A 16,433-nucleotide genomic window follows, 5' to 3' on the forward strand; every position below is an offset into this window, starting at 1 on the left:
GTTTTGGTGGCCCGAATCGGGCAACCAATAATTTTCAAAGTAGCGCAATTTTTCTCCCGATTTTGCATGCATTTATCAACTTTCTACAGTTCAAATTGCAATCCAATCCGTCATGCGCCTTTTTTGTTAATCTACACACAAATACACACACACAAAGATTACATAGTCATGACAGTATGTAGGCCTACCGCTGTCATACAGTAACTATTATTCAGCCGGCCGTGCCGGCTGTCTGGCTGAGCTTTGCATGCATGAAACCACTGCAGCTAGCTGCGCTGTGCGATAGCAGACTATTCAGACTCAGGGAGCTGCGATACGAAATGTTACTGCCAAGAAATCTTCCCCAGAACTTTGAAAATCTACGTCAAAGTCACAGTTTACACCAATGAAATGCCCTTCTACAGTCCATTTTACTGAAACCTGATTATTTAAAAGCATTCAAAGGAGGAATTATGACCTCTCTTTTGACACAAAAAGACCGATTTCCAAATGCATTAATACACATAAAACACATAGGTGAGTACATCACAGTCCCACATGTGCATTTGTATGTATATTGATATTTGGTTTATTTTGAAGCTGTGTCTCTTCTAGCCAAAAATAAATAGACAGCTTCTTTCTTTCTTGTTTATAAATGTCTTCTTAAACCACTCTTAAGGAAGTAAATACTTTGGAAAGGCATTACATTGATATGAAATGTGAATTTTTTCCATCATTTTGTCAAAAATAAGGAAGGAATTTTCTCATTTTTTTTCCAGATAACTTTTGCCGTTTTCTTATTTTCTCCCCCCCCCCCTTTTTTTTTACAGTGATTAAACCATTTATACCCCTTCCCATTGAATATGCCTGATTAAAGAACATGCTTCTACTGAATAATATTAATAATAAAAATTTTCCCCATTTTATGATAATTTTGTCCTATTCATTTTTCTTACATTTTCTTTTGTTTTTTTCTCAATTTTTTTCCTGTTCTTTGTTTTTTCTTTCATCATTTTTTCTTTTGTTTTATTTCACTTAGATCTATTCATTTTTACAATTTTTGTTTTCTTTTTTCAATACATTGTATACTATTCTAAAAATTATTTTTGTTTATTTCCCCCTTTTACACATTGTTCTAATTCTGCAGCATATTTTTCTGTGATTTTCTCCTGCTATAATATGCTGGAAAAGAGAAAATAAACTGGATTTGGGGCCTGCATAATCTAGGTTTTACGATCAAAAAGGAGGAAAGGAAAAATCATTGTTTTGTAATCTATCTGAGTTTGCTACATGCACTATTTATTTACTTTACCATTATGAGTGTGTGTCTATACGGAGATTAAAAGTCCACACAACCTGGGAACAATACAATTCTTTTATTCTCTTTCAATCATTTTTCATATTTACAATGATGGAACAATTTATATATAACCACAAAATAAGCAAAGTAAAATAACAGCAAGCACGATTTACATACAAGATAAAGAATAGTGGTAAGTGGTAGTGACTGCAAAATATTTCAGTTTGTGTTATTCATTTTTAATTAATGTTTTTCTTTATATTTTTCGGGCCACCAAACCTTACTAATGGGCCACCAAAAAAATTATTTGAATGTTTTGGTGGCCCAAATGGGCCACCACCAAAAAAAGTTAATGTGGAGCCTTGCCTTAATGCACACCTCATGAAGACAATATGTGCGGTTTTATAAGCTGAGGTGGTATAGAACTTTATGGCATGTACACAAAAGGCATTCTATGTAATATACATTTCTAGGCAAATAATAGTGATGGGTCATAAGGGAAACTTACAGCCTTGTTTAACTAAAGACTATGATACCTAAAAAGTCATTTTTGACTTAAGAACAATTTTTCTACCTTGTATTCTCAATTTATAAAACAAATTATACACAGGTTAAGTTCATATTAATAGAATTGCGGGCATCTTTCGTATAATAGTGTTTAAACAGGTGGAGCGCCTCTGGCAGTCTCACCTGCATTGCCTGATTCAATATAGCAGCAGTGCTGACTTTGTAAACTACTATAAAATAATTTACAAAAAACAATATTCATATAATGATACAATATTAAGTTCATTGACACTAAATGACATTTGACCTTGATCATGCGACCATAGGGTTGTCAGTGATACATTGAAAGTTATGACACCAGTTCAATAATTACCTCCAAAATGGACAAAGCTCAATTACCTTAAATGAACTATGACTTTGGTCATGTGACCTGAAACTCGCATGAAATTTTCAGTGATAGTTTTATGAACTAGATCCATACACCTCCAGAGTTATGATGGTTATTCACCAAATACCCCCAACATGACCAAAGTCCATTGACCTTGGTCATGTGACCTGAAATTCGGCCGAGCAACGGGTAAGGACCAGGACAATTATGGCTATTCAAAGTGCATGGGATCCAGGGGCCGCGGAACGGTTTTCAAAGTGGGGGCTGAGCCAAAAGTGGGGGGGCTGACCATGCTAAAAATCACAATCATATGGTAATTTTACGGTTTTGTACACGAATTTGGAAAGAAGTGGGGGGGGGGCTGAAGCCTCCCCAGCCCCCCCCCCGGTTCCGTGGCCCCTGGGATCAATCAACAAACCTGGGCAATCGACAAGACCCTAAAAAAAACTGAACAGATCTAAACACTCACCAATCAAACAGCAAAAGCAACTTATATTTCAAGCAAAATCATAATTTAAATACCGATCTGCGACTATTAAAAAAAATGATCACATAAGAACAAATTCTCGCGATGCATATTATCATTTTGGAGCTAAAGCTTACTTGCTTAAATGTCGCACTCTATAGGTCAAATAGTGCAGGGTTTTTGCCAAAACGATACATGCAATTGAACCGTGGTTCGAAACTTGCATTAAAATAGATGCTCATAAATCCGCATGTTTTTAAATTCGCGCTCGCCGATCTTGCCGCGAAAATTTCCACTTTTACAGTACTAGGTCTCTGCTGAACTTTGTTCAGACAAGACAAAAAGTAAAAATACATATAAAAAATAAAGAAAGGATTTAAATAATAGACATATTTGCTCATATTTTTAAAGTCCAGTTTAATTTTGGCCATAGTGAAGCTATGTGCTAAAATTATGGGAAGCCAAATTTGTTTTATCACATTGCAACATTATTATGAAAGTCTTCTTTAATAATTAAGAAAAAAATGTCTTATTTATCATTCCCAAATATTTACATAAATGAATTGGGTATCAAAGCTAAAGTTAAAGTGCATACAAAGCAGAACGTCAATAGCTTCCATCTTAGCTACTCATATCTGGCCAGGTACATTTTCCCATAATGCCGCATTCTCAACAATCAGTCTTGTCATACAGACTCATGTGAATTATATCACACTAATTCAGTAATACGATCATATTGCAATAGTTGTGTTACCAAGAAGCAAATTAGGTACCTTTTTTTTAAACATGTAAATACAATTTATTTTCTCAATGTAAATAAAATTATAGGCTTATTTTTCCTCTGTATGACTAAGTTATCTCAAACATATGTTTAAGGACTAATAATTTATAAAACACAGTCACGGTGTTGGTCATTTAGCTCCCCCCCCCCCTTAAATCAGAGTTAAGAATACAGGAAATTGACGAAAATGTTAAGGTATGATTAGTGTTACCTGCAATGAACAATGATGGGACCAGCCTCAGGGAATGTTTCCTGTTTTTTGTTGACATCTTGAAGAAAGTTAAGAACTCTGCTAGGATCAGAAGGAACACCATGATCAGGCCAACTCTTAAAGTGAAAGTGGAACATTGGTCTGGATTCATCAGGCTAACAAAAAAAGATACAAGATGAGACTATATTCAAATAACAAGGAAATACTTTGAAACCACTTTTCAAGCGAAACTAAACTATAAGAGCTATACAGAAAGAAAAAACACTTCATTTCAGATAAGTAGCCTTGTTGAGATTAAATCAGGGGGGGGGTGGAGGTGAACCATGGTGGTAGTGAAAGGAGGATTGATATTGGCTAAATCAAATGAGGATAATGGACAGTGAAATGAGTGAGGAAGCAAGCAAAGGAGAGCAAAAGTGAACAATAATAGCCAATTTTTATAAAGCGCTTTTCCCAGAATGGCCCAAAGCACGTTACAGCATATTATTACCCCGGTCATTGGATTCATTTCAATCAAGCACGAAAAGTGCACAATTTGCATTCCCTGGGGAGCATTCCTTGCATTCGTCGCAGCCACATTATGGCGCAGGCAAAATCAAACATACAATATCTTTCGCATCCTACCGGGTACCCATTTAGCACCTGGGTCGAGAGTGGCAAAGTGTGGATTAACGCCTTGCCAAAGGACGCTAGGCCACGGTGGGATTCAAACACACGACCCTCTGTTTACAAGGTGAGAGTCAGAACCACTACACCATGGCTCTTCCACCTACCTAATGAATGTAGGATTCCTAATAGCTCAAAGTTGAAGAGAAAAACGCCTTATAAATCGTGACATCTTTTAATCTCAACATAACATTTACTCATTCACTGCTATCACCCTTTCTGTCCCTTTCTGTATCTTTACCCTAATAAGCCAATGCTTTTTGGCTTTCAGGGGGTCTTAATACAAAGCAGTATTGTTAATTTTTCAAAACACTGAACTTTGTTCAGGCGAGACAAAAAGTAATATGAAGTGATTGAGCATCAGCTTGAATTTCCCCTTAAATCTGGAATAGCTTACCCCTGTAATTCAGGAGGGCACCATCCATAAACAACTTCAATACAAAACAGTAGTAGATATACTTTATCAAATACTTTCAGCGCTCTTCAAATCTATTTCTATATTATAATGAAGGAGAAAAGAATAAAGGATATACTTACAAAGTCTTTATGAGAGAGTGAGAATTCTCTTAGATCATAGTCTGCCATACTTTGTTCAGAGATGTGTGTTACTGTTATCAATCCAGTGTCTTTCTTGGTATTAGCATCAGGCCAGTAACGTACACATTTATTCTATAATACAATCAAACAATCAGTGTTAATGGGTACTCCAGAATTAAAAATATATGGTTCGAACAGATAAAAAAATCAGACAAATAAAACACTGAAAATGTCATCAAAATCTGACAAGCAATAAACACTGTTATAAAATTTTAAAAATTTGCATTATTTTGGTGAAAGAGTTCTGTGAATGAATATGCAATGAGCATGCTTATGATGTTATATCCCCACTTATTCTTTTGTATGTTATTATATTTATTTACATTTGTCCTCCCCAAACAGAATATTGGATTGACAGCTGATTCAATGTGTAAGAAAATCATTGCTGCAACTTATTTTGCTACATGGAAGACAAATCTTTCACAAATGTATGAAAATAGGAAATAATTATAATTTCATGTAATGACATAAAATAAGGAAAGTGTGAACACGACATCAGCCCATATATTGCACATTCATGGCGGCCTGCATATAACTGTTTTTTACATATTGCGAAACTTTGTAATTGAATAACAGTTATTTGTTATTAGATTTTATACCCATTCAGGAGATTACTTATGCTAACGATTGACTCTTACATTGATAGAACAATGAAGAATTTTCCAACTCAACCTACATGTAGGCACAGAAATCATTCTTACCTTCCCTCTTTCTACTTCTTTAGTTGTCATGACGATGACTCTTGAATTTTCTTGCCAAGCCACTCTCCAGAATTCTGGTACTGTGTCCTTGAGGCAACCTTGTGTAGCAATGTAACGTTTCTGATGTTCCCAACTCATGTCTATCTTCTCTACATTTTCACCTTGTTGTTGAAGTTCAATACTGTTCTTCCATGCCTTTGGTAACTGGTTATATATAAACAATGATATCAGTAACAATGACAATATCAACACCACTTCAATGCCTATTAACCCTAATACTCCCAGGGTATTTGAAAGCTTGTTATTACCTGGGAGGGGCCCAACCCCCCCCCCCCAAGATCTCGGCCATGGGTCACCTGATTGCCTCAACATTTTGCAAAAGGGTCAAGAATTATGTAATCTACAAACTTGTAAGCTAAATTTACAGTAGTCCTTTTATGTTTTTATTAATAAATTGATGGTAACCTATGGTAATTTGTGCAAGAAATCATAGATTTTGGTATTTCTCATTAAATAAGGCCTCAGGTCTAGCAATTTTTGGTACAAATGTCTTTTATAACTCCCTCATTACTTCCTGAAAGAAAAAGATTGTGGTAATTATTTCTTATGTATTTTATTGTTTTCAACCTTCTTATTCATCAAGCGTTTTCAGATGCTTATGTGTGTGTGTGTGTGAATGTGGGGGAGGATGTGTGTGTGTGGTAATTATCTACACAATTTGAAACAATGATGATACTTACTAGAAAAGTATTTACATAAATTGGAAAAAGCTGATTTTGTCCATAGGGGTTAATACACAGTCATATAGAGAAATAGCAAAATTTCATTAATCTGACAACCACACAGTACGTCCGATCGCCATAAATTTGGTATCAAAATGTGCGAGAAGGATCAGAGAAAAAAGTAATGAATTTTTTTTCTTTAAAATACTGAGGCGTTAGGAAGTTCCGACAAAAATTTGACACGGGAACCATTATGCACCCCCCCCCCCCCCCCCCCGAGTATTGGGGTTAAACAATAACTAGGCCACTGTAGTTTGGTAAACTACACAGGATATGGTTATTTTTAAAATAAATTTCTGTTTCATATATTTATATTTGGAACAATATCTATGTTTTATAGCATTTCTTTTCTTAAACATATTGGCCCGAATTCACAAAGGTGGTTTTGAAAACCCACAGTTGAGTCCCATGGTTTATGCAGTGGACTCATGAATAAAATAGCATTGATAACCACGGCAACAGGCATCAATTTGGCACACTTTGACAAAAGCGCGCATCAGGATTTGACATTTTTCATACATGTGCTAAATTAAGCGTAATTTATATAGGAAATCTGCATAAACTGTGGGTTTTCAAAACCATCTTTGTGAATTCTGGCCAATAATACTGTACCCCAATTGTTACAATATCATGATCTGCCATATAAAATGGACCCAACGTCGTCTATTCATTTGGAGTTCCAATGTCAAAATATTTTTAATCATGTCAAAATGCACAAGTTAAGCTTCACTTTTTGTGAATTAATAACTTGTCTAAATTACACATTTTTCAAAAGTCTTAATAAAGTTTTGTTCTCTTAGGTATTAAAAATTATTTTGTCATATGAGGATTATAAAAGATATCATGGTAAACAAAACAAGATGACGTTAAAAAAAAATCATATTCAAGTCAATGTAACACTGTTGCCTTACATATAATGCTATATGCATATTTCAGTTCTCTGTGAAATTTCGTATCAAAAATACATATCATCTCTGGTTTTCAAAAGTTGATGCAAAACCAAAATTTGCAATGAAAAGAAGGTGATCTCATGAATGAATGTATTGTTTAAAATATCAGCTCACAGTAAACAATATTTCAATACTTACATCAATATAGTTACCATTGATGTAGTCACCGGGGTAGCCATCGTTGATAATAACCCTTGAATGGTCAACTGAAACAAATAACAAAATAAGTAATTAAATATTTGTTGTGAATTTATTTCTTTGTTTTCAAACTTGTATTTTATTGTTTTTTCTATTAACTTTTTGGAGACAATTTTTATTGACTATTTTATATGAAATCACATTTTTTTTACTTCTGGATCTGAAATGCACTTCGAAAATGTTGCATGATTTTGGAACTGTAAACCCGAGTATCGAATAATTGATCGAATAATACAAGACAACAAAGTATAAAGTCAGTGGCGTGGTAAAAAAATGGACGAAATGAATTACATGATCATTTGCATGTCTTTCCATGGGGAAACCTAGGATGGATTTCTAGTCCTAGGCAACGACTGTGGTAAGATTTCCTTGTATGTTGCGCGGCGGCATGGTCACAAAATTCATGGGGGAGGGGGGTTTCAGTAAAATAAAGATTTAGTTTATTTGAAATAAGGCTTGAACTCCAAGAATTTCATAAAATAAACAGGTTTTACAGGCAAGCATTCAGCGTTGTTGACAATCAGCCTTGCATAAACTCACTGTTAACCGTGTAAAACCGATGAAAACATGTTTATTTAATGAAATTATGGAAATACAAGCATTGTTTTGAAGAATCAGAACTTTTTATTTCTTGACTATTTTCTGTGATTGAGGTATCAATTAAAGAGCAGATATTGAACTTTTTAGGCATGTGATTTTCTTTTTAAATTTCAGATACCCCGCCAAATGACTTTTTGGTATCTTTTTTCAAATTGTTTTTACTCAATCATACATTGCTGAGAAATCGTTTATGTTACATAGCTAAAAGAGGAGACTCTAAGCTTTACAATGATATGTCATTTGTCTATTGTATTTATGATTAAGTTATGATAAATCATCGTTAAATCTCAATTTTGTTTTTTGTAGGATGCACTGTATAAATACTGTATTATCTGGTAACTCTTTACAATGGGCAGAAGAGAAATGTAAAGACCACCTGCCAATGATGAGACTCATTATAATATTGCCTTGAAAGGAGACAAATCAAATGCTAACAAAAGTTGATTTCTCTTTAAGCCAAACTCTCAATTACAACAAAGATCAGGTTTTACAACCCATGAGAACACCCTCAAGGGGTGTCCTTTGTGTACAATGGTTATAACATTGCCCAATATAATAGTGATTTTGAATGTTCAGTCACCATGAGAAAAAAATAAGAGAAACTGTGGGAAGTTCTTTCAAATGCTGCACTTGAAATCTACAATTAATGTTTGTGTAAGCTCGAAATATGTAACAACGCTCAATATCATTATAGCAACAAATATGACTAGCTGTTATTTCTTGTCATCAAAGAATTTGAAATCTGTCATATTGATGGAATTCAGATATAAGTCATACAAATTATGCTTACGATGAAACAAAAATGCAAGTACAAGCACATAAAAGGATAACTTACAGAAGCCAAAACAATTAAGGTAAAAAGTGTGTGCTTGCAAATCCATTGACAGTGTATGGGAGTGTTTAAGTGTGGCAGAGGATAAGAGTGAGGAAAATAATAGAAATAGAAAGGGAGAGAGGAGGGGGGGGGGGGTGGTGTGATCAAATATATATGTGCTGTTTTATGTGATTACACATAATCCTGTAATCTGATTGTGGTCTGGCATTATCCCAATTGATTCAACTCTCATGCAATATACTTCATGTTGAAGATCCTTAAATGTTCTAATTGGAAATGATTTTTGTGTGAATATGTTAAAAGGACATCAATGGAAAATAGCTTTGCTGAATGCTGCTTCAATTGTTTCTTTTCATCCTTTATAAATATGCTGAATACATGATTGAATGGATTTGACAATTATATAATAAACAAGTGGAATGCCTCTGGCTGTCTCACCTGCATCACGCGATTCAATATAGCGGCAGTGCTGACTTTGAAAAATATTAAAAGGACATCAATGGAAAATAGCTTTGCTGAATGCTGCTTCAATTGTTTCTTTTCATCCTTTATAAATATGCTGAATACATGATTGAATGGATTTGACAATTATATAATAAACAAGTGGAATGCCTCTGGCTGTCTCACCTGCATCACGCGATTCAATATAGCGGCAGTGCTGACTTTGAAAACTATTATAAAATAATTATTCACAAAAAACACCATTCAAACTAGAGATGCTCGGCGGGTCGCGCAGCCGAGCACATGTATTCCCCTAACCCACCGCGTCATCCGTCATTGCGATATATAGAGCTCACACAGAAATTTGACAAATAAATACATATATCATGGTGACAATGACCCTAGCATGCAGGTCCCCCTAGCCCATCTACCATCCAAGTGTGGTTGATAAGTGACTTATGGTTGCGGAGAAAGAGAGAGTCTTGCATGTAAAATTCAACTTTGACCTGAAAATAACCTTTGACCTTACCATGTGACCTGTGACTGCAGCATAACATGCAGGTCCCCAAATCCATCTACCATCCAAGTTTGGTTGAAAAGTGACTTACAGTTGTGGAGTTAGGTGTCATAAGAGAGTCTTGCATGTAAACTTTAATGTTGACCTGAAAATGACCTTTGACCTTATCATGTGACCTCCGACCGCAGCATAACATGCAGGTACCCCAAATCCATCTACCATCCAAGTTTGGTTGAAAAGTGAAATACGGTTGCAGAGTTGGGTGTCATAAGAGAGTCTTGCATGTAAACTTTAACATTGACCTGAAAATGACCTTTGACCTTACCATGTGACCTCCGCCCACACCAAAATAGATAGGTGGCTTCGTTATACCATACTCGACCTTCATGCTAAATTTGAAGATGATCGGTGAAGAAATGCAGCTGATAGAGCACTCACAAGGAAATCTCTGCGGCGCGATGAGGCCAAAGGACATAGTATCCTCCGAACTCTGTTCGGGGGATACAATAATGATACAATACTATGTTCATTGACATTTGAACTTGATCATGCGACCTAAGACTTGTCAGTGATACTTGATTACCCCCATATCCACATTTAATATACTACATCTATAAACTTTCAAAGTTTTGACAGCAATCTAATAATTACCTCTAAAATGGCCAAAGTTCAATGACCTTAAATGACCTTTGAATTTGGTCATGTGACCTGAAACTCGCATGAGATTTTCAGTGATACTTGATGACTCTTAGGTCGAGTTTTATGAACTAGACCAATATACTTAGAATTATGATGGTAATTCAACAAATACCCCTAACATGGAAACAGTCCATTGACCTTTGACCTTGGTCATGTGACCTGAAACTCAGACGGGATGTTCAAAGATACTTGATTACTCTTATAGCGAAGTTTCATAAAATAAGATCCATAAACATTCAAAGTTATGATGGTAATTCAACAGATATTCGGCCAAAGTTCATTGACCCTAAATGACCTTTGACCTTGGTCATGTGACGTGAAACTCATGCAGGATGTTCAGTGATACTTGATTAACCTTGTGTCCAAGTTATATGAACTAAGTTTTCAAAAACTTAACCTTAGGTTAAGATTTTGATGTTGATTCCCCCAACATGGTCTAAGATCATTGACCCTAAATGACCTTTGACCTCGGTAATGTGACATGAAACTCAGGCAGGATGTTCCGTAATACTTGATTAACCTTATGGCCAAGTTTCATGAATTAGGTCCATATACTTTCTAAGTTATGATGTCATTTCAAAAACTTAACCTTAGGTTAAGATTTGATGTTACGCGGCCGCCGCTGTCGGAAAAGCGGCGCCCATAGTCTCACTCTGCTATGCAGGTGAGACAAAAATGAATGAATAAATTCATACTTACATGGAAGTATATTCTTGTAACGGTTCTTGCTCTTATTTTCTGCTTTATCTCCAATTTTTCTTGGGAGAAGATGCTTGTTGTCCAACAGTTGTAATGCCTTTTACAACAAAATACAAATAACAATGCTGATGAATAAAAGAAGGTTCAAATTATAGTGTATGTTTAAAGGAGAAGTTCATTCTGACAATAAATTGGTTTTAATAAAGGCAGAGGTTGTTAAACCTCTCATCTACTGAATGTCAGTCAGTGATTCTACCACCAGGCCATCATAGGTCTATGGCAGTTATGATGATATACAAACAAATACCTCAGTACCTCTGATGACTATTTATATCATCATAACTGGCTAATATCATTTGCTGGAATGAACAGCAGATCACACATGAAGTCTACAATCATGTTATTTAGAGAATTTCTCTTGAAATCATTATTTGCACCAACCATATTAGTCAATATTACTCAATCATTACCTCAAATTCTTCTTCAAATCCAGCTTTCTTTGAGTTTTCTCTAGAGTTTGTTTCCTTCTCTAAGACTTCAACTCGATTCCTGATTCCAGAAGCTGATATCCTGGTTGCATTAAAAGGCTGAAGAAAAAAAAGATAGCAATCATTACATTTATAATGCAACTTATGTCACTTGCTTATTAAGCATATAGTGCTTGACTTGTGGATGCAGCTGATCTCAATCCTTCTCTTGTCATAACTGTTCTAAGCAATCTTACATACTGCACTTACATACCCTAACTACACAGTTAGGGTATCATACTGTGTGTCATCTGAGTCTAGTGTAGTGCTATCCTAAATTGTGTCTTCAAACAATTCAGAGTGACTATCATTCTACTGTTATTACTAGCAGTCACACAAAACAAAGTATAAACAGCATCCTATTATTCTGTTGTTATCACTAGCAGTCACACAAAGTATAAACAGCATCCTATTATTCTACTGTTATTACTAGCAGTCACACAAAACAAAGTATAAACAGCATCCTATTATTCTACTGTTATTACTAGCAGTCACACAAAACAAAGTATAAACAGCATCCTATTATTCTACTGTTATTACTAGCAGTCACACAAAACAAAGTATAAACAGCATCCTATTATTCTGCTGTTATTACTAGCAGTCACACAAAGTATAAACAGCATCCTTTTATTCTGCTGTTATTACTAGCAGTAAAACAAAGTATAAACACCATCCTATTATTCTACTGTTATTACTAGCAGTCACACAAAACAAAGTATAAACAGCATCCTATTATTCTACTGTTATTACTAGCAGTCACACAAAACAAAGTATAAACAGCATCCTATTATTCTGCTGTTATTACTAGCAGTCACACAAAGTATAAACAGCATCCTTTTATTCTGCTGTTATTACTAGCAGTAAAACAAAGTATAAACACCATCCTATTATTCTACTGTTATTACTAGCAGTCACACAAAACAAAGTATAAACAGCATCCTATTATTCTTCTGTTATTACTAGCAGTCACACAAAACAAAGTATAAACAGCATCCTATTATTCTGCTGTTATCACTAGCAGTCACACAAAGTATAAACAGCATCCTTTTATTCTGCTGTTATTACTAGCAGTAAAACAAAGTATAAACACTATCCTATTTTTCTACTGTTATTACTAGCAGTCACACAAAACAAAGTATAAACAGCATCCTATTATTCTACTGTTATTACTAGCAGTCACACAAAACAAAGTATAAACAGCATCCTATTATTCTACTGTTATTACTAGCAGTCACACAAAACAAAGTATAAACAGCATCCTATTATTCTACTGTTATTACTAGCAGTCACACAAAACAAAGTATAAACAGCATCCTATTATTCTACTGCTATTACTAGCAGTCACACAAAACAAAGTATAAACAGCATCTTACCACTTTGAGATGCACCACATATCCTGTTGTTTCTACCATTGGGTTTTTTCGATAATGGTCTACCAGGTCTGTTAAGGTTTCAAACTGTTCACCTCCACCAACATCATACTTGGTATCCTAAATAATGAAAATCAATTTAAAGCCTCATCATACTTGGTATCCTAAATAATGAAAATTCAAAGGCTTCACACGATTGTATTCTTATTCCCTGGGGCAGATCCACGATTTTCCAAATGGGGGGAAGGGTGCACAATGATACGTAATAGAACTAATGAACGAACAGCAATAAGACAGACTGATCAGTGACCCTTCTGATTCTAGAAATGTTCATTCCAAAGAGAACAAGACTGTTGAAAGACCTTTGAAAGACTATGAATTTTGGTTGATCTTTCAGAGGTCTCTCAATGAACTTAAAATGGTCTTTGAGGTCTTACACGAGTCCTGACCAATCTTTCAGTGGTCTTCATGGTCTTCATGGGCTCCAAAACTTTTTGAAACGGTTCAAAACAGTCTTACAACGGTCTTACAGGAAAATGGTCTTTCAGCAGTCTTTCAGTGGTCTTTCGATGAACTTTCAAAGGTCTTCATGGTCTTTCAACGATCTTTCGGCAGTCTCAAGATTTTTGCGGAGATCACTGTAAGACTAATGAGATATCATTGAAAGATCATTGAAAGACCCTTGAAAGACCAGGAAAAGTCCATGGAAAGAATTCTGAAAGATCACTTGTTGCATAAAAGATCTCTGAAAGACCATTGAAAGATCTCTATAGGACTAGTCCTAAGACCAGTAAGACAAGAAACATCCATCAGTCTTTCAGAGTTCTTTGAGGGGTCTTTCTGAGCCATTCCACAGAGATGACAAATTTCAGTGATCTTGAAGACCGCTTTAAGACCTCACCAAGTTTAAGTCTTTCAGTGGTCTTTCAATGGTCTCCGTTCTGTGGAATGGGGGCCTAAATAGAAAGTGACTGATACGTATAATGATAATGATTTAATGGTAGTTTAAACAGCAGTACGACTGAGCTCTAAAATGAAATTGTATAAGGATAAACAAACCTGACATCTGATCATGACATGGGTGACTTTATCTTCAGTTCGTACAGAAAGTACATAATCACCAGGTTTACTATGGCTCTCTCTAACAAGGTAACTTCCATTCTTTCCTTTATCCATCAAGGATTTCTCTGCTTCCTTGCCAGTGATATGCCCGTGAAACCATCTGAAAGTACAATGGAAGATTAATAATAATAATGATAATAATAATACTAAAAATAATACTTATTTATATAGCGCCATCTATCTAGAAATATTCTATTCCGAGGCCCGATGTTATCATTATTATTACCCCAGCTTTAGCTCAAGCTGCCTTTCAGCGCTCATGCATTCAAGGAATTAATCCTGCCGGGTACCCATTCACCTCACCTGGGTTAAGTGCAGCACAATGTGAATGAATTTCTTGCTGAAGGAAATTATGCCATGACTGGGATTCAAACCCACAACCCTCTGTTTCAAAGTCAGAAGATTAATCTACTGGGCCACAGCGCTCCAAGGTTGCAAGTGTTACATGTAGTCCTGGTGTCTGTGTTGGAAGCATAATGTAGATTGAAAAGTCCCACATCTAAGTTTACAAAAATGATTTAAATCATATTATTGATAGCTCTACAGCCAATGAGATTCATTACTGGACTATTAAAACCCCAACACCAATGTCAGTTCACTGAATTTGAAATCACCCAATGCTAAGTCACCCAGCACTACTTGGATATAAATCTACTGAAAAGAAATGAAAGATTCCAGTCTCTTTATAACATCATAGAATAGAGTAAAAACACCTGGAACACCAGGTTAATATCACTATATATTTTTTTTTTGAACAGAATGTTTTCAGTGTGAAATCACATTCAAGCTATAACAATGCTGAAATATATCATTGAGAATCTCATATTCACACTTTGGGGACACATTAAAAAACAATTACAGTGCAGTCCATAGTGTGAAATTATTTGTCATATTTGAGCATTTTAACAGTGTGAATCATATACATGTAGTAGAGTGTGTAGGTTCCTTTCAGCAGGGAATATTATACATGTACAAATAATGCACGTAAGCGCGTGCATGCAAGGCCAAATAATGAACGATGTGCGAGAAGAGCCAATGGATATACCGCACCGAGGTCCACAGGACAGAGTGCGGAATATCCATTTGGTGAGTCGAGCATAGAGTTCATTAAATAGGTCCTCTATGCACAAGAATGCGTGCATTGTTTGTTTCATACTAGTATTTGAATTAAATTCTAGATTATTCTAGATAATTCCAGACCTCGCACTATCCTGCACTCTCATGTCAGAGTGCAGGATAGTGCATTTTGGATGCAATAGTGCAATCCGCTGAATATCATGTGATCCAATTTGGACCAATCAGATTACAGAACATTCATGGGAGTTTTATAAATACCTTTCATTGGTTGGATCTGCACAGTTGAGAGGATATTTGAGTTCAATCATCTGACCATTTCGTTCTTTAAGTTGATTCCTCCCTTCTGTATAATGCTGCACCAGCTCAGCCAAAGTAGCAAACTTTTCACCTCCATACAAATCAAAGAAATCACCCGTGTTCTGGATCTTGATGTGGGTCACCTCTCCATTACGCCTAACAAATATATTGTGACAAATTTTTTTTTTTAATATATCAAAATCAACAAAATGTCAATAGCCAGATAGTGTCTCACCCATCTGCGACTATATGAAGAGTTCCCCAAGTATCCCTTACCAAGTTTGACTTCATTAACAACTTTTGCAGGTAAACTTTCAAGGACAAGTCCACCCCAACAAAAATTGTATTTGAATAAAGAGAGAAAAATCCAACAAGCATAACAGTGAAAATTTCATCAAAATCAGATGTAAAATAAGAAAGTTATGAAATTTTGAATTTCGCCTAATTTCACTAAACAGTTATATGTACAGTTGGTATGCAAATGAGGAGAGTGATGATAAAATCCACTCACTATTTCTTTTGAATTTTTATTCTATGAAAATATTCTGATTTTTGCCCCATTGACAAGTGAAACAACAATTAATTCCTCCCTGAACATGTGGAATTAGCATTGTTTGATACATGTATATATGGTTCAGCCAATTTGGTCCTTATTGTCAAATCTGTAAGAACTGAAATATTGTATAATTAAAAAAAAATAATAAAAGAAATAGTGAGTGAGGG

The 16,433-nt window shown here is 35.3% G+C and overlaps 1 protein-coding gene across 1 annotated transcript in view; it reads right to left on the reverse strand.

Moving 5' to 3' along the window:
* Window positions 1-16,433, reverse strand: part of LOC121427246 (tyrosine-protein phosphatase non-receptor type 11-like) — a 60,595-nt gene that overhangs the window by 12,053 nt on the left and 32,109 nt on the right. Inside the window, exons 3-11 of the mRNA XM_041623562.1 lie at window positions 15,672-15,866; window positions 14,274-14,436; window positions 13,218-13,334; window positions 11,788-11,904; window positions 11,318-11,414; window positions 7,467-7,534; window positions 5,597-5,800; window positions 4,836-4,967; window positions 3,633-3,787 (exon numbers count right to left, since the gene is read on the reverse strand). Of these exons, the coding sequence (XP_041479496.1) occupies window positions 3,633-3,787; window positions 4,836-4,967; window positions 5,597-5,800; window positions 7,467-7,534; window positions 11,318-11,414; window positions 11,788-11,904; window positions 13,218-13,334; window positions 14,274-14,436; window positions 15,672-15,866 (1,248 nt within the window). The remainder of the gene's footprint in view (window positions 1-3,632; window positions 3,788-4,835; window positions 4,968-5,596; window positions 5,801-7,466; window positions 7,535-11,317; window positions 11,415-11,787; window positions 11,905-13,217; window positions 13,335-14,273; window positions 14,437-15,671; window positions 15,867-16,433) is intronic.

The sequence above is a fragment of the Lytechinus variegatus genome, chromosome 14, assembly GCF_018143015.1.
Source record: "Lytechinus variegatus isolate NC3 chromosome 14, Lvar_3.0, whole genome shotgun sequence".
NCBI classification, from domain to species: domain Eukaryota; kingdom Metazoa; phylum Echinodermata; class Echinoidea; order Temnopleuroida; family Toxopneustidae; genus Lytechinus; species Lytechinus variegatus.